The sequence below is a fragment of the Pseudorasbora parva genome, chromosome 17 (genome assembly GCF_024679245.1).
Source record: "Pseudorasbora parva isolate DD20220531a chromosome 17, ASM2467924v1, whole genome shotgun sequence".
NCBI classification, from domain to species: Eukaryota; Metazoa; Chordata; class Actinopteri; order Cypriniformes; family Gobionidae; genus Pseudorasbora; species Pseudorasbora parva.
Genome location: NC_090188.1, coordinates 6,362,496 through 6,384,707, shown reverse-complemented (window position 1 = coordinate 6,384,707; position 22,212 = coordinate 6,362,496). Strand labels below are relative to the sequence as shown.

Genomic DNA, 22,212 nt, shown 5'->3' with positions numbered 1-22,212 from the left:
TGTTAAGCGAGCTCTCTGTTTCAATGTGTTTCCCGAGTATTAGATTTTAACTTGGCCTATTTTGCAAACAAAATGATTCTTGTCGATTTCCTTAGTGGCTTCTTTATAGCTGAAGCCAAAATGAGTCCACACTTCAGCTCTGTATACTGCAGGAGCGGAATAATGCTATCATCTTGAGAGCTGGGTCTGCTAATGCAAACACTAGTGATGCACGCACTTTTACCTTGCGCTTCTCCGGGTCCGCGTCAGATTTACATTCTGAGATAACACTGCCATCTAGCGGTTGGGTGTTATACAGTCTGTGCTTTAATACGAACACACAGCCACGAATCTTGGATGTAAATACATAAATATATTAATATCGATACAGCGTTTTTGAGAATCGATACAGTATCGCCAAACATAATATCGCGATATTCACGTGTATCGATATTTTCTTACACCCCTACTATCTTCTTCAACATGTTTATTGCTGCTGGCTAGCGATCCGAACAGATCCATGTGTCGGTGGGCGAGGCTACTGAATTAGACCTGCTTATTGTTCTGTAGAGGCGTGTTTCGTCACATGATGACGTATGTGCACACGATCGTTTTCTGAGCCTGGTGTCTATAAAAGCTTTTCTTTGACTAACAAGGACTTTTTCAGCTCTGAAACTTTTTTTTTCAATATTACCATGACCTTTTAGATATCAAAAGCTCAAGGGAAAGTTGATTTCTCAATTCATCACCCCTTTAACAACAAACCTTCATTTTCGGGTGAACTGTCCCTTTAAGTGTATCCCTCAAAGCCTTGTGTTAAATTCAATATGGCGTCTACACTGACTAAGGTCTATATGCCTGACAGATGCAGACAGAGCAGAAGAGGTGGGTTTTTTCTTTTTCTTTTTGCTTCCAGTTAAGTAATAGCACTCTTCGTGCCAAGAGTGTAATAGATGCAGTCATTTTGTATTGATTATTTGATAGCACTACATTAACACCAGTGATAGCTGGGAACTGGATCTGAGTCTAATGGCCTCTTTAAGATGTCTGACAACGACTGAAAAATTGTGAACCATTAATTAGAAATGTTAGGACGCTTCCAGAAGATGTGCCAGTGAAGCAGGCGTTTGTCCACATCCACTGCAGGCTGGAGAGCTTTCAATTGGAGGGTGAAGTAGTATCTCATAAGTCTGGAGTGAACCAAATGTCTGGGATGTCCGTTCCTAAATCGTCCTACTGTATGTTTTAGAGTTGGCTTATATAAAAATAAATATAAAAATACAATCGATTTCATAATAATAACAAAAACTCTGTTTCCGAAGCGTTGTGGTAATGAGTGTTTGATATAAAGCATCTCAGCAGCGCTGTCAGGGTTTCAGTGTTTGACATCAGCGGCTGGTTTGAGGATGGGAGTGAAATTCTTGTGTAGATCTTATCTAGTACTGACCCACATTTCCTCCAGTATTTACATCCTGCACAGATACTGTAACCTCATCTGACAGGCCCGCTCTTCTGCTGTTTGAGAGTGCTTCTTTGAAACCGCAGCATGCAGGCTACAATCTGCATCATTTACACTACATCTAAAATCAAAGCTACCCTTCTGAAAAAGTAGTAAAGTACACCGCTAGTTACAAACAGAAATAATTAACTACAACCTGAACCTAGGCAACATCTTTTTACATTTAATTTATGTGTGTATGGCATGGTGTGTATTTGAATGTATTTATTATTTGAATTTGTTTGGTGTATTTAAAAGTATTAAATACTATTTTATTTATTTAAAAATATTGCACTGTATAATTCACTCTGAAACCTGGAGCACATTTATGTTTTTGATTACAAGCTGTCAAAATAAAGGTTTGATGGAATACCGTTTAAAAATAAAGAAATTAAGATGTAAATATTTCTATAGTAATTTTGCAGTGAAAAAAAGAGGCAAATTTTTAACTTTTGCAATACAATCGACTTGGATGTTTAAGTTATGTCAGCTTAAATTATGTTAAACTGACTTAAAAAAATTAGTTACATCTTGTATAACTAATAAAAAAAGTTTAACGTTTCTTAACTTATTTTGATGAGTTAAAACAATGTATAAACATATGTTGTCACAACTTATTGAACATATAATTTTTTACAGTGTAAATACATGTTATTACTTTTTATAGTACAATAAATTTATTATATTTCTTATTTTGTTTACTATATTTAATAATAATGACAATAAAATCATAATAATTATGATTATTTTATAGTCATATTTTAGTGTTTTTCTACTTGAGTTTTTAGAGTAAAAAGTAACATTTTTAGTTTTTTTCCCCAGATATTCAACAAAATCCCCCAAACATTCTAGAATTATTAATTTTCTCCAAATAGAGCGATTCAAGCCATGTGGTGAAACTTCCCATTTTATCATAATGCAATATATATTGCAGAATAACTAAATATTGCAATGTCAATTTATTCTAAAATTATACTGCTCAACATGGAAATGAATCATTTATGAAGATATCCGACAACATTTTTGCTTGGGATGTTAAAATAAGAAATGCTGTTAAAATATGTAGTTGGTTCTCAAATCACAAGACAAGCAAGGAATGCAAAACTCGACTAAAAATAAACTCTCTTTAGGAAACTTAAAAAGCCAATAAAAAGTGCAGTTATATCAATGTGAAAATGACCCTATAATGATGCGTGAAATGCTTCCCTCGTGTTTGTGGTTTATCCGACTGCTTGACTGTTGGGTGTGAGGGAATATTTAAGACGATGGTTTATGAAATATTAGTAGTTACTTCGATGCATCCAAACACAAACATGCGTTCAGGGAGCAGCAGATCTTCGGCCGATATTCCCTTTGAAGGTTGTTTATGAGCAGCGCTGTAAACATGGCAGACGTGATTTCTTTAATCTCACTTCTGTTTCCTCTCTACTCCACCCGTCAAATCTCTCTCTCCTCTTTATTCCTCTGCATCTGCCTCTCCTCTTTCCTCTTTTCTACCCCGTACGTTCTTTCCTTTAAGGATGGCACATCACTGCTGTCCTGCTCTGGATACCACAGCACTCTTTTAAGCGCTCTGTCAGACTGTTTCGCAATGTGATTTTTTTTTTACTATGATGAAAAATACAATTAGGCATAAATATTACATTATTTATATTTTTATTTACTATTATATATAATATATTACTCCAGTCTTCAGTGTCACATGATCCTTCAGAAATCATTCAAATATGATGATTTATTATCATTGTTGGAGGGTGTGTGTGTGTGTGTGTGTGTGTGTGTGTGTGTGTGTGTGTGTGTGTGTGTGTGTTGATCCGGTCAGTGGGAATCGTGTGTGTTTGTGTCTATGGTTCATGTTCATGACCCCAGCAGCTCTGTGCGTTCAGACACACACTCACTGTTTGTTGTTTCTGGCACGTGTGTGTGTGTGCTCTGATTCCTCACGCTCTGCTTTGATGTTCAGTGGAGCAGGACGACCCTCACCAATCTCAACGCACCTGTGTCATCCAGCAGGCATCCCAGCATGCTACAGGGTTCAATTCTTCACACACAGGCCTCATAAGTGCCTTTACACCTGATAGACTGTGTGTGACTGCGGCGTGTGATGCTAAATAAATCAGGTGTCCAATTAGACTTGAAGTCTGTTTGAAATGTATGCTTTTATAACTTCCTGGATATTGGCTCATAGGTCTTCTCTTGCTTATTTCACTGAAGTCGACACACAGGCACACAGCGAGGGTTAAGGGCGGCATTTGAAATTAAATTATAATCTTCGGTCAATTGATTTAAAAAAAAATTTTGTTAAAATAATCTCTGAAATACTCTTGAAACCAGCTTTTTGTTATCCTCTAATGTGTACGCATTTGAAAATATTGTAATTAAATTATAATAAGGGCGGCATTTGAGACGGGGCCAAAGTACGCTTTTTTTTTTATATAGCTTTATTTATTCTAAATGATTTATCCATGCACATCCTCATAATCTTTAGTCATAACTTCCCCTCCCTAACATCTCTTTTCTTCTCTGATGGTGTGTTTACTGCTGAGAGGGCGGGGCAACCTGTCACTCTTGTGAGATCAACCAATATCAAACCACAACCGTCCAATAAATTCCCTATGGACAAAACCCAAGTCTCGACAAACTCCGGTCAGGCCAATCACATCGTGTATAGAGTCAGTGGGCGGGGCTTAACATAATGACGGCAGAGTTGCGGAGGTTCTGCGTGCTACTTGTAAACACAGAAATTGCCGAACGCCGGTCTTTCGAAACGGCTTTGGCAGCGACTCTGGAAGACTTGGAGTTAAAGGATAACGCTGGTGAAAAATGAACCTAGGGGTAATTAACAGATGGTTACCAAGTAGATCGTTCTCTGGGATGCGTTTTCATGAAAATCGAATCCAAAGAGTCTTATCTCTAAAAACAGATTAGCTTATAACGCTTATCTATGGGGCAAAGGGTAGCCAAATAACCACTAGTTAATACCACTAACAAGGCTCAAAATAGCCTCACACTAACACGGTAGCATAATGAGGGTCCCTACACCTCTCTTCATCAAACTGCACTGGTTGCCAATGGCTGCTCGCATCAAATTCAAGGCACTAGTTCTCGCCTACAAAACAACCACTGGCTCTGCACCAATATACCTAAACTCACTTTTTCAGACTTACACACCCTCCAGAAGCTTGCGTTCTGCGAGTGAGCAATGCCTCGTGGTTCCATCCCAAAGAGGCATGAAATCGCTCTTACGGACATTTTCCGGGACCGTTCCCACCTGGTGGAATGACCTGCCGATCTCAATTCGTGCTGCGTGTAGCCATGAGTCTGTAGACATTTTTAAAAAACATCTTAAGACACATCTCTTCCAATTGCACCTGACCAATAAAGAATAGCACTTAACTATCCATTAATTTTTGTTTGATTGTGCCACACAAAAAAAAAAAAAAAAAAACACTGTGTACTGTGCTAATTAACTGAGACTTCTTACAGCTCTTACAGGTTGTTGGCCTGGTTTGTTTCGTTGCTTCTATTGCTCTCCCCTTTTTTGTAAGTCGCTTTGGACAAAAGCGTCTGCTAAATGATTAAATGTAAATGTAAACTGTACATGCAAACCGAAGCATTGAGAACTTTGTAAGTGTAAAAACAGTTTAATAAGAGGATATTTTATAAAGACAGTACATTTCCTGTTTACGGACAGCAGCCATCTTGGAAAATAGTCTCAATCAGTCGAGCCACGAACGCTGTGCTAAGTGATGAACTGTGACTTGGATTCTCATATGGTCCGTTGTTTCCGGAAGAAAGCACTGAAGTCAGCAGAGAAAATAAATACATTAAAATATCCATTTAATTAGATTTCACAAACTTAATTCCTATCGACCAGCTCACTTAGCACAGCGTTTGTGGCTCGACTCGTCGAGACTTTTTTCCAAGATGGCTCCTGTCCCTGTCCACCCGAGGGATTGAGCCCTGTACACAATAGGGAAGAAAATACTATCCCAACTTCCGCTTCATGCTGACTTTAATCTAGACAATTAACTTTTTTATATAGTGCTTTATACTATAAAGTTTATAGCTTCACAGTAATAAACAAGAAAATAATCATTACAAAATGTAATCAATTATGAAGTGTACAATTTCAGCTATACAGCAGCTCTTCAGAAGATAATGGTGTTAATCAGTTCACATCAAAACAGTTTAAATGTTGCAAGTTACTGTCATCCAGTTCAATTCAGTTTAACCCTCTGGGCCTCTTCGGTCAAAAAATGAAATGTTACTCTTTTTTTTTTTTGCTTCATAGAATGACTCTTGGTGACTTTTGTCACTTTAGCTTTTTTGATTAGAAAACGTTAAAGGGTCAGTGAAAAAAAGTCACACTTGGCTCCTTTGCAGTCAAAAAAACAGGAAATGAATAGGAAATACAAAAACTCAGAGAATCTTTTGGTGTTACAAACTACAAATCAACCAATGTGCAGATAAAAGTGCGCATAGAAATGAAGGGGTGACACAAAAATGTCAAGAGTGCAAAATAGACACATCCACCCTACACCCTTATGGAATGTCAAAACTGCCAATATTAAAAATGAATACATACATACATACATACATACATACATACATACATAAATATACAAAGAAATGTAATAAAGCAAAAATAAATATAAAAAACATTATGTTGCTTTTCTATGTATCTTTATTTATATATTTGCTTATTTTGCTTTTTTTACATTACTTTGTATTTGTATTTTTGTATTTTGTATTTTTAATATTGGCTTTGACATTCCATAGTGATGGATTTGACTTTCCCTTCTTAAGAATGACTTCAGTGCCGTTCTTTGTTCTTTTCTCAGAGAAAAGCTTAACTCCAAGTCTTCCAGAGTCGCGGTCAAAGCTGATTCGAAAGACCGCCGCCGTTCGCCAGTTTCTGTGTTTACTAGAAGCACGCAAACGCAACTCTGCCGTCATTATATTAAGCCCCGCCCACCGACTCTATACACGATGTGATTGGCCCAACCAGAGTTTGCCGTTTACAGCTCAGAAGTGTGTTAAGAGTTGCTAGACGACACTCGCGGCAGATTAGATTTGCTGCCGCTAGGGTGTGTCTAGATTTCTAGGCTATAATTCAGTCACAAAGCAGGAGAAAAACAAAGAGCAAGGAAGAGGTTACACAAGAGTACAAAACGAATGCACCCACTCAAATACACACTCACTTACACGCACGCAGACACAACACACTATTATACACACATGACTTAGCTGGTGTAGCTCTAACAATTTGGAAAAGTTGAGCCAAAATATAAGAGGTTGAAATCAGATCCAGACTGATTAATCTGTGATAAAGCATACCTGTTCATTTTTGTATATTTTAATTTCATTTCGTTTTGTATAAGTGTTCATTTTTGTTAATTAATATATGTGTAACAAATGTCCTCCTCTGTGTTCAGGTTTGACTGTAGTAAAATTAATGCAAAAACTGACACTTCAAATCAACATTTCAAACTAAACAAATCTAAACCTTGACATTATTCAATGGGGGAAAAATAGCGAATACAATTTTCATAAACATTGCATAGTATCATAAAATCCCCTCAAAATTCTAAATAATAATAAAAATATATTATTGAACAAAAATATATTGCATTGGTTTTCATGCAAAAAAATCAAGCGTGTCAAGACGTCTTGGCATGTAAAGCGCCCAGTCACAGTTTGTTTCGAGGTGGTTTATCTGAAATAAAAGACCGTATTAATAGACTTCCTTGGAAAAGACTTCTTTCTTCTTTCTAAAAGTGGCTCAACTCAGACATAAATAAAAACAGCAGAACATGCTCATGGAAATGTATGAAAATAAGTGGCACTTCCAAAACTCTTGAGTATCTTTCAAAGATGCCAACACTGACATGTCCAGATAATATTTCATCCTCACACGTGCTTAGCGCCTTGTAAACATGATTTTGATAACAGTGAACTGTTAAAAAAACAGACATTAAAGTCAGCCAATCAGATTGTGACTTCCGATTTCTGCCAGTGTTTGCCATATACATTATACTGTCAGTTAGGCTTTAACCTATTCAGATCTCAATGAGGCATGAAATATCATCAGCACTTCAGTTATGTTAAATAATGAAGGTTAATTGAGGGTTAAAGGAAAGTCTGTCCCACAGTGACAGTGTGTGTCTGTGATGGAGACGAATCGCGCTCATGCTTGCACAAACACGCTGATGATTTCATTGACACCATTACAAACCACAATTTATCCCATAAACACCAGAGCTCTGATCATACCTGCTGTTTTGAGGTGAATATATTTCATATCATTGATCCGTCACAGTGGGGAAGAATGATTTATGAAGGTCTGGGGGAGTAAAATTGACTCTTGTAGGCAGAATGATGTGGTGACGCTGTCATTTGATCTCTGATGAGGGTTTCAGAGACCACCTGTCAGCCAAAAACCCATGAATGATTCATGAAATCAGCATTAATCAATATCATTTTCATTTCATGCATGTGGCACATATTTAGAGCCTTGACTACAGATTCCCAATGCAAAATCATTGGAAAAAATAAGTGTTTTCACAGAATGAAATGAATGTTCATTTGCTTGTTTATTTTTTGTTCCTTCCTTCCATTCATTTGCTTGATTGTTTCTTTCTTTTGTTCTTCCTTTCGTTTGTTTTTGCTGGTTTATTTCATTGATTCTTTGCTTTTGTTTCTTGGTGCTGTTCATTTGTTTGTATATATTTTTGATTCGTTTTTACATGGCTTTGTTTATTTTCTTTTTCTTGTTTGCTTGCTTTCCTTTGTGCTTTCTTTTCTTGCATGCTTTCTTGCTTTCTGTCATGCTGAGATGCATTAAGGAAGGTTAATATACACTGTGGAGAGGAGCGGATAACTGCCTATTAGATGTGTGTCCTTGACCCCTGACCTTGACCTCTGTCACAGGCCAACGCTGATGTGGGGTTAAACACACACTCATTCATTGCTGTCTGAGATCAGACAGGACAGGAGAGGAGTGCAGTGTGGTGGTTTATGTGTGTGTGTTTAGTGTACACCAGCATTCTGATTATTGTGAATAAGAGTAAGGAGCTAAGGGCCAGTTTTACTAATCAGGTCAAATGAGCGAGAGCACAATGCCATAACAGCACCAATGGGAGTGGACAGTTCTGCGCATGATCTACTGACAACGCATTCTTTAAAGAACACAGACGCAGCCGGATCATTTCCATAATGACCAACACAATCTACCAAGAGCAACGCAAGTTAACATTTGGTTTAAGACGTGCTTTTTTTGGGCATCATTTGAATATACTCCAGGGTTTCTACTAGGGCTGGGAGATATGGCCCAAAAAAATTATCACAATATAATTTTCCATATCAGTCGATATCGATAAATATCACGATAAATGTAAAATCTTTATTTCTTTCAAATTTAAAGGCATATTTTTGCTGTAATTACTGTAATTTTAAAACTATCCTTTATTGTCAAAACATGACAAACACTTCCCAAACAGGTGAACAATTTATTAAAACTGAGGTAGATTTATTTATTAAAATATTAATTGTGGTAAACATTTTTTTTACTCTACACTGTATATCAATAATATCATTACTTATTGTGTAAGTAGTAAAACACTAAAAATGCAAACGAGCCCAAAAAAAAAGTGTTTTAAGTAGGGCTGTGTATTGCCAAGAATCTGGCGATACAATATGTATCACGATACAGGGGTTACGATACGATATATTGCAATATATTGCGATATTGTAAGAGAGGCAATATATTGCGATATTTCTTTTTTGTGTGTTTTTTTATAATTTAAAAGAATAAAGAACTAGGGGTGTAAGAAAATATCGATAAACGTGAATATCGCGATATTATGTTTGGCGATACTGTATCGATTCTCAAAAACGCTGTATCGATATTTATATATTTATTTATTTACATCCAAGATTCGTGGCTTTGTGTTCGGTTTAAACCACAGACTGTATAACACCCAACCGCTAGATGGCAGTGTTATCTCAGAACGTATAACGGACGCGGACCCGGAGAAGCGCAAGGTGAAAGTGCATCGCTAGTGTTTACATTAGCAAACCCAGCTCTCAAGACGATAGAATTATTCCGCTCCTGCAGTACACAGAGCTGAAGTGTGGACTCATGTTGGCTTCAGCTAAAAAGAAGCCACTAAGGAAATCGACAAGAATCATTTTGTTTGCAAAATAGGCCAAGTTATAATCTAATACTCGGGAAACACATTGAAACAGAGAGCTCGCTTAACATCCTGATGCCACCCGCGCTGCTGAGAAGTGTTTCGATAGAATGTACTGCATGTTTTCCTCTCAGTAACAAAATAAACACACACCAAAACTGACAGCGGTGGCAGGAGAACGAAAGATAATAGCGATGTGGATATGGATGCACCAGCTCTGCAGTTCAGTAACGTTACTTGAAATAGCACTTTATACAATAGACTGCTTTATAGAATACAGCTTTAGGGTCCGATCACACAGAACGCGTTTTTCAGGCTCGAAAACGCGAGTGCGCTTTAATGTTTCTAGGCAACCCCCGAATCACCTGTACTGTCAGTCAAATCAATGTAACGGTCAACAAAACAGAAGACCCGCCGCTTCATTCATTCGATTGGACAACAGAACATAAGCGCGATGATGTTGCACGCTTTTCCGCTCAGAGTTGACTGTTTTCAACTTCATGCGCTCGGAGCGCTCCTTCAAAAACGGGAGGCGCAGCAAGCGGTTTAAAGCGAGGCGCCCAGGGCGCATAAGCAGCGCGCATAACGCTCTCTGCCAAACGAAATCCATTCAAAAAAGGCGCCTCTCGCTGCAAAAACGCGTTCTGTGTGATCGGCGCTACTGTGTTAAATATAAAACAAACAGTCATTCAGTCATGAAATGGACTGCACTTTCTGTTGTTAAATAGCCACTGCTATACTGTGAACCTTTAAAACATTTACACAAAGAATCATGCAGTCACTTTACATTTCCCTTTACTTAGATTGCACATTGCATATGATTAGTGATATAAATTATACTGTATTAATTAAATAAAATACTTAGCGTAAAATGGCGGAAGGAGGTCATGTGTGGTTTTCAGTTGTGAGCGCACAGGATGGACATTCGCTCGTACTCTGTGTAAGTCGGTCTTGTGTGAGCGCGCGGTTTCCAATTTGTTAGGCCCGTATGCTTTTCTGTCCGCACGTGGTGTTGTGTTGTTGTTGTGTTTCTTACTGTCTTGTGTTGTGTAGCACACAGCTTGTTTTTTCATTTGGCTGTGTGCTTTCATGTTGTCATGTTGTTCTCTCATTGGCTGCATGTTCATTTCGTTTCTTGTTTCACTTGAGCACATGACTTGTGATCGTGTTCATTGGCCATGTGCTCTTGTTTTTGTTTTGTTTGGTGTCTGCACATGTTTGGTTCTTTGTTAAACTCCAAAAGTATTTCTTCTGTTCCGCCATGGTTTAAGGCACTATTTGCGCTGTGCAAATATCAATAGATTCATTGATATTGCTGTTTAAAATAGCAGTATTTTCTTTTCAATACGTGTAAATAGTAGTTAGATGCTACTTATAAATTGTATGTAGTATACTAGTATGTAGTATACTATTTGCACCTCAGTATTGTAGATTAAACGGTATGCAATAATAACGAGAGCGTAAATTATTATATTTATTATTATTATATACCCTCCCTACACCCACCCCAACCCTAATTGATAAACATTTTATTTCCACTTTTAAAATATTTTCTTAATTTTGATTAAAAAATAAAAGCCTTTCTGATCTGATATGTGCCTGGAAACAGGAGCAGAGAGAGTTCGGCAAAAGGTGGATTTGAATTCTGGTCGATTTGCGTTAACTCCTCCATGTATCTTTACCTCTACACTATTACTAATGATGACAATCCAGCGTTTCTGAAAATGTATCTGGCTCAACCAGACGTCAGTGGGCAGATTAAGTGTAAAAAGCGCTGCCAACAAGGCGGGCTATTTGCCCTTAGTGTAAATAGATACTCCGTGTTTAAACCAATGCATGCAACACTAGCACATACTCACATTAGTCCAAGTGGACATATTTAACTGAGATTTAGGTTACTGTTATTATGGATATAAACAGTTTTTTGTGTGGACATGAGTTGCAGGTGCAGGTGTCGATCAAAGAGCAGACGATAAAAGACCTGATTGAAGATGTGTGTTTTAATGAAGGATTGTGTGATGCGTTTCATATGTAGATGTTATTTAGTGAGTTGCTTTAGTATTTAGCAGGTTTATTTGTTCAGATAATGTGTGTGTGTGTGTGTGTGTGTGTGTGTGTGTGTGTGTGTGTGTGTGTGTGTGTGTGTGTGTGTGTGTGTGTGTTCAGTGTATTTCTGTGCTGTTTGTAATGTTTGAGAATTTATGCAAAACATAAATGTAAAATGTCCTTTTCCTTTCTTTTTATTTATAGGTGAAATGTGATATGTTTTAATGAGATTCACACATTAGTATTTATAAGTGTGTTTGCCTGTGTTGCCACGTTTTTGGCCAGGTTTGCATCATGCACACATGTTAATCCTGTGTGTGTCTCTGTGTAGAGCTGCCAGAGAACTGGACGGACACACGGGAGACGCTGCTGGAGGGGATGGTCTTTCAGCTGAAGTATTTAGGCATGACGCTGGTGGAGGAACCCAAAGGAGAAGAGCTCTCGGCCGCTGCTGTCAAGAGAATCGTTGCCACGGTAAGACACATGTACACCAACCAAACCAGCCATGATAAAAAGAATTTGGGGTAGAAACAATTTTCACTCAGAATTTGCTAGTAAATTGTAGCCTGATGTGGTCATACTCAATTCTAGTCAGAATATGAGTCTTTCACTGCTCCATTGGGCTGTGATTATGGGGCGTGTTTCAACCGAACCAGGAAAGACCTCAATTGGATAGACCTACAACCAATCAGAGCAACGAAGCGACGCATTGTCAAATGTCAACAGAGCTCAACTGCACTGTGTTGCCAAGTCCGCGTTTTTTTGTGCGTGTTGTTTTCTATGTCCGCGGTAAGCGACTATTATGTGATATAAAGACCCATGAGTGCGAATTTTAGCAGGTAACCTTGCCTAAATAACACACATTTTACCCCCAAATGCCATTTTTTGGATGAATACAGACAGAGACTATGGTAACTTTAGTCAGATTATCCGTCCAGCATTCTAGAAAGCTCATTCAAAAGGAAATTTGCAAACATTCACAAAATATGAAGTGCCTTCCTTACTTATTCTGGGTATGAAGTTAGGGCACGACACATTGGTATTGACCCATCCTCAGAAATTACTTTTTCGCAAATCTAGCGCTGTACTAGTCCTTGTTGGTGAAGCAATCATTACTAAAATGTGCGCAAATGTATAACATTTTACAGACATTGTTCAGCACATCTCTTTAAAAAAAAAATGGAATTCAACCCCAGTCCTCAGTGGCTCGATGCCGGGAGTCTATGAGAGACTCTTATGTTCGTTGGTACATCCAACAACAGAACATTAGTAATGTTTTTTGGCGCAGACATTGTAAAACTCGAGAGCTGATACAGCAAGTAAACAGAAATGTGCTCTGTGCTTCTCACTCAGGGGTGTGTCCATGCTAAAAAGAGCCAATCATCAACAGTCATGGGCGGGGTTTTCTACTCTTACGAAGGAGAATGGGGGAATGTGAAACCGCGCGGTATGAGAGATCGATAATGATTGATGGGTTTATAAAAAAAGTATTGAGTGGGTTTTTACCATTATAGGCTGGTTGTTTACACACACTGTGGACACACATCTGTGTTCAAACACCTTATAAATGTGAATTTTGCACAATAGGTCTCCTTTAACTTTTTCTCTTGCAGCATTTTTTTTTTGCCCCCTAATGCAAACACTAAAAACATGGATTGCCAGAAAATTCTGTTAATGGTGGAGAAAGAGTTAAAAGAACCACTTACTTAGTGTGAGGAAGGTTTTAAAATCTATAAAGAACTTTTTGAGTAATGGAAAGGTTCCGTGGATGTTAAAGGTTCTACATGGAACCATTGTTGCCACTAAACAACCTTTAAATGAACTTCAGGGGAAAAATGCTACAAAAGTGTAGATTTTTATGCTTTTAGGCTCAAATCTGTCTCTAGTGGGTTGTAAGTGGTGCTAATGGGACTGTGTGTCTGTGTTTGTCTTTGTGTGTGTGTCTGTGTGTGCGTCTGTGTGTGTGTCTCAAGGGGTTTCTGGGTGTGGTTCTCTGTGTATTGGAACAGGCTGGATCCTGTCATGATGTAAGGTTGTGTTGAGGTTATTAAACACTCCAGATTGTTGCAAATCAGCAATAAAAATCAAATGCATACCGAATGGTGTGTGTGTGTGTGTGTGTGTGTGTGTGTGTGTGTGTGTGTGTGTGTACGCGTGTGTGCGTGCGTGCGTGTGTGTGCGCGTGCGTGCGTGTGTGTGTGTTTAAGAGCCATTTAAAGCCAGATGTGAAATATCCCTACTTTATAAGTTTGACTTCTGACTATAAAGGTGTTTAATTTCTTGACTTGCTGAAGATGAAATGTAAGAATACAAATGACATTGCTACCTTTAGCTTAGCAGTTCTTTGACTGTAAATGAAGCCTCCTAGCAGTCAAATTGTGCAGAATAATAATAATAATAATTGCAGTTAATTTCAGGCAAAAATTACATCTAATTTTACATATAAGTATCTAATAATGATATTATTGTACTTTAGCTTTATATTTATTTTCTATATATATATTTGTTTTTATTTATTTAACTTATTTCAAATTTAGTATTTGTAGTGGTGACACTACAGTAAGGTTTAATTTGTTAACATTAGTTAACTACATTAGTTAATATTATTTGATAAATGATAAAGCAGAGTTTTATCTCTCTCTGTCTCTCTCTCTGTCTCTCTCTCTCTCTCTCTCTCTCTCTCTCTCTGTCTCTCTCTCTCTCTCTCTCTCTCTCTCTCTCTCTCCCTCTCTCTCCCCCTCTCTCTCTCTCTCTCTCTCTCTCTCTCTCTCTCTCTCTCTCTCAGGCTAAAGTTGGTGGGAAGAAGCTTCAGAAGGTGACTCTAAAGGTTTCTCCTCGAGGGATCGTTCTCTACGACAGTGTATCAACCCAGCTAATAGAGAATGTGTCCATATACAGGTGAGTCACCTGCGGCCGTTTGTCATGTTGCCCTGTCTGACACGGTGTGTGTGTGTGTGTGTGTGTGTGTGTGTGTGTGTGCTGTCTGTCTCTAGAAATGGAAATCGTGAGGATTCTGCTTCAGGTCTCATAATGTTCTTTTGACCTTTAATAACTCATAACAAAGACCTAAATATACTAAACCAAAATACTAAACAATGTTTTGTTTTTTATTGGTTAAAATCATTGTTATGATGAAATATATCCATTTACTTATTTATATATAAATGTTTGTGTGTGTATATGCAAGGCAAGTTTATTAATATAGCACATTAAATACACAATGATAATTTAAAGAGCTTTACACAGATAGGTCAGGGTGTATACACACACACACGTGTGTGTGTGTGTGTGTGTGTGTGTGTGTGTGTGTGTGTGTGTGTGTGTGTGTGTGTGTGTGTGTGTGTGTGTGTGTGTGTGTGTGTGTGTGTGTGTGTGTGTGTGTGTGTGTGTGAGTATGAACAAAATAACTAAAACCAAAACTGTATATGTACTGGTTTTCGATAACCTACCATCTGTCTTGCAATAAAAAAGAGGGGAGAGTTTGTTGCCCCCTGAAATACTGCCATCCATCATTTAGAGCAGTGTGACCTGAAGATTGCTGTGTTTTCATACGGACAGAGAGGGAGAGAGATGTTTGTGTCAGGAATCGGGATCCTCTATCGATCTGTTTTAGTGAGTCTGAGGCTCAGACAGACACTCTCTGACCCTCACCTGGGACCCCAGCTATTATTGGAACCAGTCTGTGCCGTGTGTGTCATGAATAAACATGAGGGAGATGTCAGCCTCTCTCTCCACACCAGTTACACCAGCAATACTCCAATTATGTGGGTAATTCTCATGAAAACATGTCCAGGCTTCACATCACCCTAAAATCAAAAGGAAAAGGACGATGCAGCCTAAATGTTAAGATTTAACGTGTTCTATTAATCAGCATTAACACACATTATTACAAGATCAAGAGCATCAATAATGGTTCTTATCATAATATTGCAGCCCGACCCTGTAATGAGTTCCTGTTTTTTTTATTTGATAATTTTTGTACTTTATTTAGGCTGTTTAAATAATGAAATACACATATGTCACCTTTTGAGCAGCATTAAATAGTCATAAACATAAACATAAATGCCTTGTAATAAAAAAATCAATGGCATGTCAGATGCAGCTTCTGCTCCACCTATGCAGTGTAAAGATCACTTTTGTTTATATTAATAAAATGTTACTGGTGACAGTCTATAATATTCTGATTGATTGAAGTGAAGTAATTGGTTAAATTAACGGTGGGGTAAGTGTGTTCTGGTAACCATTGTTATTTCAAATCACCAAAACAAACCCCCAAAAGGGTCTCGTCCCTATTTTAATAGCTCCGCCCCACACATACATAACCCAGGCAACGACTACGCCAGAATCTCTGTGTTACAAATCCAGCTCGAATATTCAATGAAAAAGTCACCCCTTCTATCACAAAAACACAAACCGCTCCATAGCACATGAGCACGACAGAATGAACAGCTCAATAGCACACGAGCACGACAGTCCAACTAACGAACATATTACAATTATGACATGATTAGAGTTATAGCAATCACAAAAAGAAACCGTTCTCATGACAACTCCATAGGAGCTACACAAGCACGAGTCCAACTAATGAACATATTACAATTATGACCAGATTAGGGCTATATAGAACATAAAAAGAGAAAACAAACATGTATTAGGAGTATAGTATCTTACTTGTCAGACACATTTTGTGAGCTGACGGTTGAAACAGACAGTGAGGAGCTTTAGATGCTCCATACGGTGTGGAAATGAACGGGTCTTTATCATCGCTGAAGTGAGTGACAATACGATCGCAAATGGACTAACAAGTGAACATGACACACTAGCAAATTCAAGCAAATGCAGCCTATGTTAGTTCTCGGCTAAAGTCTGTCATGTGTGTCGTGTGTTTGGAATAATGACCTGCACTGAGCCTCTCTTCCCACCATCATTAGTAGACACGCCCCTTATTGCTTATTGGCTACAAGTTTGTTATTGGACTCGACCCGAGTCCGTTTTGTAAAACAGTTTTGAAATAACACTTACCCCACCTTTAAGTATTTGACATTAAATGACAACAGAGGTACATTTAATACGATTTTATAAAACATTGCATTAATGAAAAAAAGGTAGCTGGAAATAGATTCCAGGGCCAAAATATTGTCCCATAAAAGAAAATAAATTCTGACCCTGTTTTTTTATTTTTTAATTAGTATAAACTACATTTATCTTAGATCTTAGTAAGACGTGTGTGTGTGTGTGTGTCTGTGTGTGTGTGTCTGTGTGTGTGTTTAAGTGAGTATTTAAATGTGAAACTGGACAGATGGTGGTCACCCATCATTAGTCCCGCCCCTCCTGCTGTGAGTCCGCCCTCTGACAGGCTGAGCCAGCTGTCACTCAAGGCCGAGGGGAGAAATCAACACTGGAGGAGTTCATGAGTTTTCTGCACTTTACAGAGAGTTGTCAACAGGAAACCAGAGACCATGCAGTCATAGACAAACTATCCCACGTGTGGGTGTGGGTTTGTGTGTGTGTGTTATGGTTTGGTGGGTCAGCTTTCTGTCAGAGTGCTGATGGAGTGTTGAACATAGAGAACACAGCACTGCTTGTAGACATTTTTATATCTCAGAGGAGGTGACATCATGCTCTGCTCTGTGTGTGTGTGTGTGTGTGTGTGTGTGTGTGTGTGTGTGTGTGTGTGTGTGTGTGTGTGTGTGTGTGTGTGTGTGTGTGTGTGTGTGAGTGTGTGAGTGTGAGTGTGAGTGATAATAGAGAATGTACACAGTTAGTGGGTGTGTTATACTGGATAGAGACCAATCTGAGACATCTGGATTATTTTTTCTTTTCTTTTTTTCTTAGTAAATAATCAGAAATCTTTTAAGTTTTAGATCACTGACCAAGTGACAGTAAATATGTCAGCACACGCATCCGGCCAGCCTTCACTCCCCACGAGCATCAATGAGCCTTGGCTGCCCTTGACCCTGTGGCCGGTTCTCCACTGTTCCTTCCTTGGAGCACTTTTGATAGATACTGACCACTGCAGACCGGGAACAGCCCACAAGAGCTGCAGTTTTGGAGATGCTCTGACCCAGTCGTCTAGCCATTACAACTTGGCTCTTGTCAAACTCACTCAAATCCTTACGCTTGCCTATTTTTCCTGCTTGCCAACTTTGAGGACAAAATGTTCACTTGCTGCCTAATGTATCCCACTCACTAACAGGTGCCGTGATGAAGAGATAGAGTCAGTTTTATTCACTTCACCTGTCAGTTGTCATAATGTTATGCCTGATCGGTGTATATATAATATTCTATTTTCTTTTAATATCCTATTATATGTTTTGTTGTCTATTGTGATATATTTTAAAATGTAACTTATTCCTGTGAAGCTGTATTTTCAGCGTCATTACTCCGGTCTTCAGTGTCACATGATCCTTCAGAAATCATTCTGATATGATCTGCTGCTCAAGAAACATTTATGATTATTATCAATGTTGAAAACAGTTGTGCTGCTTCATATTTTTGTGGAAAAATATCTTTCTTTCATGGTTCTTTGATGAATAGAAATTTCAAAAGAACAGCATTTATTTGAAACATGATAAATATCTTTACTTTCACTGATCAATTTAATGCATCTTTTTTGAATAAAAGTATTAATTTCTTTCTAAAAGAAATTGGTACTGGCCCACAAAACTTTTGAACAGTAGTGTATGGAAGAAATAATGGTACCGGAAAAAAAAAACGATTTATTTGTACATGGTTGTCTTTCGATTGACTGACTGCTTATTTGTTGTCTGTAGGATATCATACTGCACAGCCGATAAGATGCATGATAAAGTGTTCGCCTACATCGCTCAGAGTCAACGCAACGAAACACTGGAGTGTCACGCATACCTCTGCACCAAGAGGAAAGTGGTGAGTGTGTGTTCATATGTCTGTGTCAGAGACACTCCCTGTCTTTCCTTCTGTCTATGAATAGATTTATACGTTAAGACCACACTTCCTCTGACAGAGAAACGGATACCAATGCACTGTTTTTCTCCCCATGACAAGAGTTGTGGCACTTAAACCTCTCTTCCCTATTCCCCATCTGTCTCAGGCTCAGGCGGTGACGTTAACGGTGGCTCAGGCTTTCCGTGTGGCATTTGAGTTTTGGCAGGCTGCTAAAGAAGGTACGATGCACTCGATGACTTTAGTCATCCCAGCACAACTCTTGTTTAACTTCCTGATTCTCTCTGTCTTGTTAAGGGCTGAGCACAAAATCACACGCGTCCTACTTCAAGCTGAAGTGTGTAGTTTCCACACTCTAGCTCACCAAACTGAAGTCAGACAGTTTTCACAAGCACTCCCTTTATCTGCTATTGGTCGTAAAAAGGTGATAGCTCCTCCCCAAACCCACATTATTGGTTAATGTTGTGTTGGGCTGATTGAGATTCTGTTTTATCCTTTTTTGACTATTAATTCATTAAAGAGGACCTTGCTTGAATGTTCAATAAACACCTTATTTTTCAAATATTTAGCAGCTCCTCTCTTTCCAATCTGTCAGTAACGCTCTGTTTAGTTCCTGTCTCTATGAAGCCCCTCCTTCCGAAAAGCACAGTGTGCTCTGATTGGTCGGCTTGAGTTTGTTGTGATTGGTCAGCCGCTTTGAGTTTGTTGTGATTGGTCAGCCGCTTTGAGTGTTTGGGATATGTTCCGGCCCTTACCATAACCTTGAGTTTTAACACACTCCTAACTAACTCAACCAGGCCCTGCCTCTTTATCCTGTATATGGCTTAAGCGGGAATAATTTAAATTAGACATTTTTTGACGTGTTCGTTCCCAAAAGAAAATTAGAGAGTACAATGGAGGCATCTCAGGGAGTTCAGAAACAGTGACACTGATAAAGTCTAGTCAAGTCATCTTTTAAATATAGCACTTTTACTATGCCGATTGTTTTAAAGCAGCTTCACAGTGTTATATAATGCAACAGTATTTGATTCGGCTGTACAGCTGCTCTGGAGAAAACGATGATGTTATCCAGCTCATTTTGACTAGTGACAATGCGGGCAGATCAGTAATATAGTTGAAAATTTAGTGTCCCCAATTGAGCAAGCCAAGCCTAAGGACACAGTGGCAAGGAACCAAAACGCCATCAGCTGGCATAATGAAGAAAAATAAACCTTGGGAGAAACCAGACCAAGTCGGGATGCCAGTTCTCCTCTGGCCATCATGTCGTGTCTGTAAGGCAATTATTAAATATGAATATACGAATGATCGGAGTATCACGGTTTATTGAGAATGACGTGTTGAGTAAACAATTATTAAATATGAATATTCTAATGATCGGAGTATCACGGTTAATTGCGGATGAGGTGTTGAATAAACAATTATTAAATATGAATATTCGAATGATCGGAGTATCACGGTTTATTGAGGATGACGTGTCGAGTTAACAATTATTAAATATGAATATTCAAATGATCGGAGTATCATGGTTTATTGTGGATGACGTGTTGAGTAAACAATTATTAAATATGAATATTCAAATGATCGGAGTATCACGGTTTATTGTGGATGACGTGTTGAATAAACAATTATTAAATATGAATATTCGAATAATCGGAGTATCACGGTTTATTGAGGATTAAGTTTTGAATAAACAATTATTAAATATGAATATTCGAATGATCGAGTATCACAGTTTATTGAGGATGACTTGTTGAGTAAACAATTATTAAATATGAATATTCGAATGATCAGAGTATCACGGTTTATTGCGGATGACGTGTTGTATAAACAATTATTAAACATGAATATTCTAATGATCGGAGTATCACAGTTTATTGAGAATGACGTGTTGAGTAAACAATTATTAAATATGAATATTCGAATGATCGGAGTATCACGGTTTATTGAGGATGACGTGTTGTATAAACAATTATTAAACATGAATATTCGAATGATCGGAGTATCACGGTTTATTGCGGATGACGTGTTGTATAAACAATTATTAAACATGAATATTCTAATGATCGGAGTATCACAGTTTATTGAGAATGACGTGTTGAGTAAACAATTATTAAATATGAATATTCGAATGATCGGAGTATCACGGTTTATTGAGGATGACGTGTTGAGTAAACAATTATTAAATATGAATATTCGAATGATCGGAGTATCACAGTTTATTGAAGATGACGTGTTGAGTAAACAATTATTAAATATGAATATTCGAATGATCGGAGTATCACGGTTTATTGAAGATGACGTGTTGAGTAAACAATTATTAAATATGAATATTCGAATGATTGGAGTATCACGGTTTATTGCGGATGACGTGTTGAATAAACAATTATTAAATATGAATATTCGAATGATCGGAGTATCACGGTTTATTGCGGATGACGTGTTGAATAAACAATTATTAAATATGAATATTCAAATTATCGGAGTATCGTGGTTTATTGAGGATGACGTGTCGAGTTAACAATTATTAAATATGAATATTCGAATGATCGGAGTATCACGGTTTATTGAGGATGACGTGTTGAGTAAACAATTATTAAATATGAATATTCAAATTATCGGAGTATCGTGGTTTATTGAGGATGACGTGTCGAGTTAACAATTATTAAATATGAATATTCGAATGATCGGAGTATCACGGTTTATTGAGGATGACGTGTCGAGTAAACGATTATTGAATATGAATATTCGAATGATCGGAGTATCGTGGTTTATTGCGGATGACGTGTTGAATAAACAATTATTAAATATGAATATTCGAATGATCGAGTATCACGGTTTATTGAGGATGACGTGTTGAATAAACAATTATTAAATATGAATATTCGAATGATCGGAGTATCACGGTTTATTGCGGATGACGTGTTGAATAAACAATTATTAAATATGAATATTCGAATGATCGAGTATCACGGTTTATTGAGGATGACTTGTTGAATAAACAATTATTAAATATGAATATTCGAATGATCGGAGTATCACGGTTTATTGCGGATGACGTGTTGAATAAACAATTATTAAATATGAATATTCGAATGATCGGAGTATCGTGGTTTATTGAGGATGACGTGTCGAGTTAACAATTATTAAATATGAATATTCGAATGATCGGAGTATCACGGTTTATTGAGGATGACGTGTCGAGTAAACGATTATTGAATATGAATATTCGAATGATCGGAGTATCACGGTTTATTGAGGATGGCGTGTCGAGTTAACAATTATTAAAGGGGGGGTGAAACACTCAGTTTCAGTCAGTGTCATGTCAATCTTGAGTACCTATAGAGTAGCATTGCATCCTGCATATCTCCGAAAAGTCTTTATTTTTTTAATAATTATATAAGAAAGATGCGCTGTTCCGAGTCTTTCCGAAAAAAGCCGAGCGGGTGGGGGCGTATCGTGTGAGCGGAGCTAAAGAATGACGTGTGCTCGCTGCTGCTATTGTGTTGAGTCGAGTGCGTCGTAAAGCTGTGTCATCCCTAACAGCGGGAAAAAAACTTTATTCAAAATAAA

At 37.9% G+C, this 22,212-nt stretch overlaps 1 protein-coding gene across 2 annotated transcripts in view; it reads left to right on the top strand.

The window, feature by feature from the left end:
- The window catches only part of ldlrap1b (low density lipoprotein receptor adaptor protein 1b), a 63,973-nt gene that overhangs the window by 22,917 nt on the left and 18,844 nt on the right, over positions 1-22,212 (top strand). For both annotated transcript variants that reach the window (XM_067421476.1, XM_067421478.1), the window contains exons 2-5: positions 12,050-12,192; positions 14,504-14,616; positions 18,492-18,606; positions 18,791-18,863. In XM_067421476.1, coding sequence (XP_067277577.1) covers positions 12,050-12,192; positions 14,504-14,616; positions 18,492-18,606; positions 18,791-18,863 — 444 coding nt within the window. The remainder of the gene's footprint in view (positions 1-12,049; positions 12,193-14,503; positions 14,617-18,491; positions 18,607-18,790; positions 18,864-22,212) is intronic.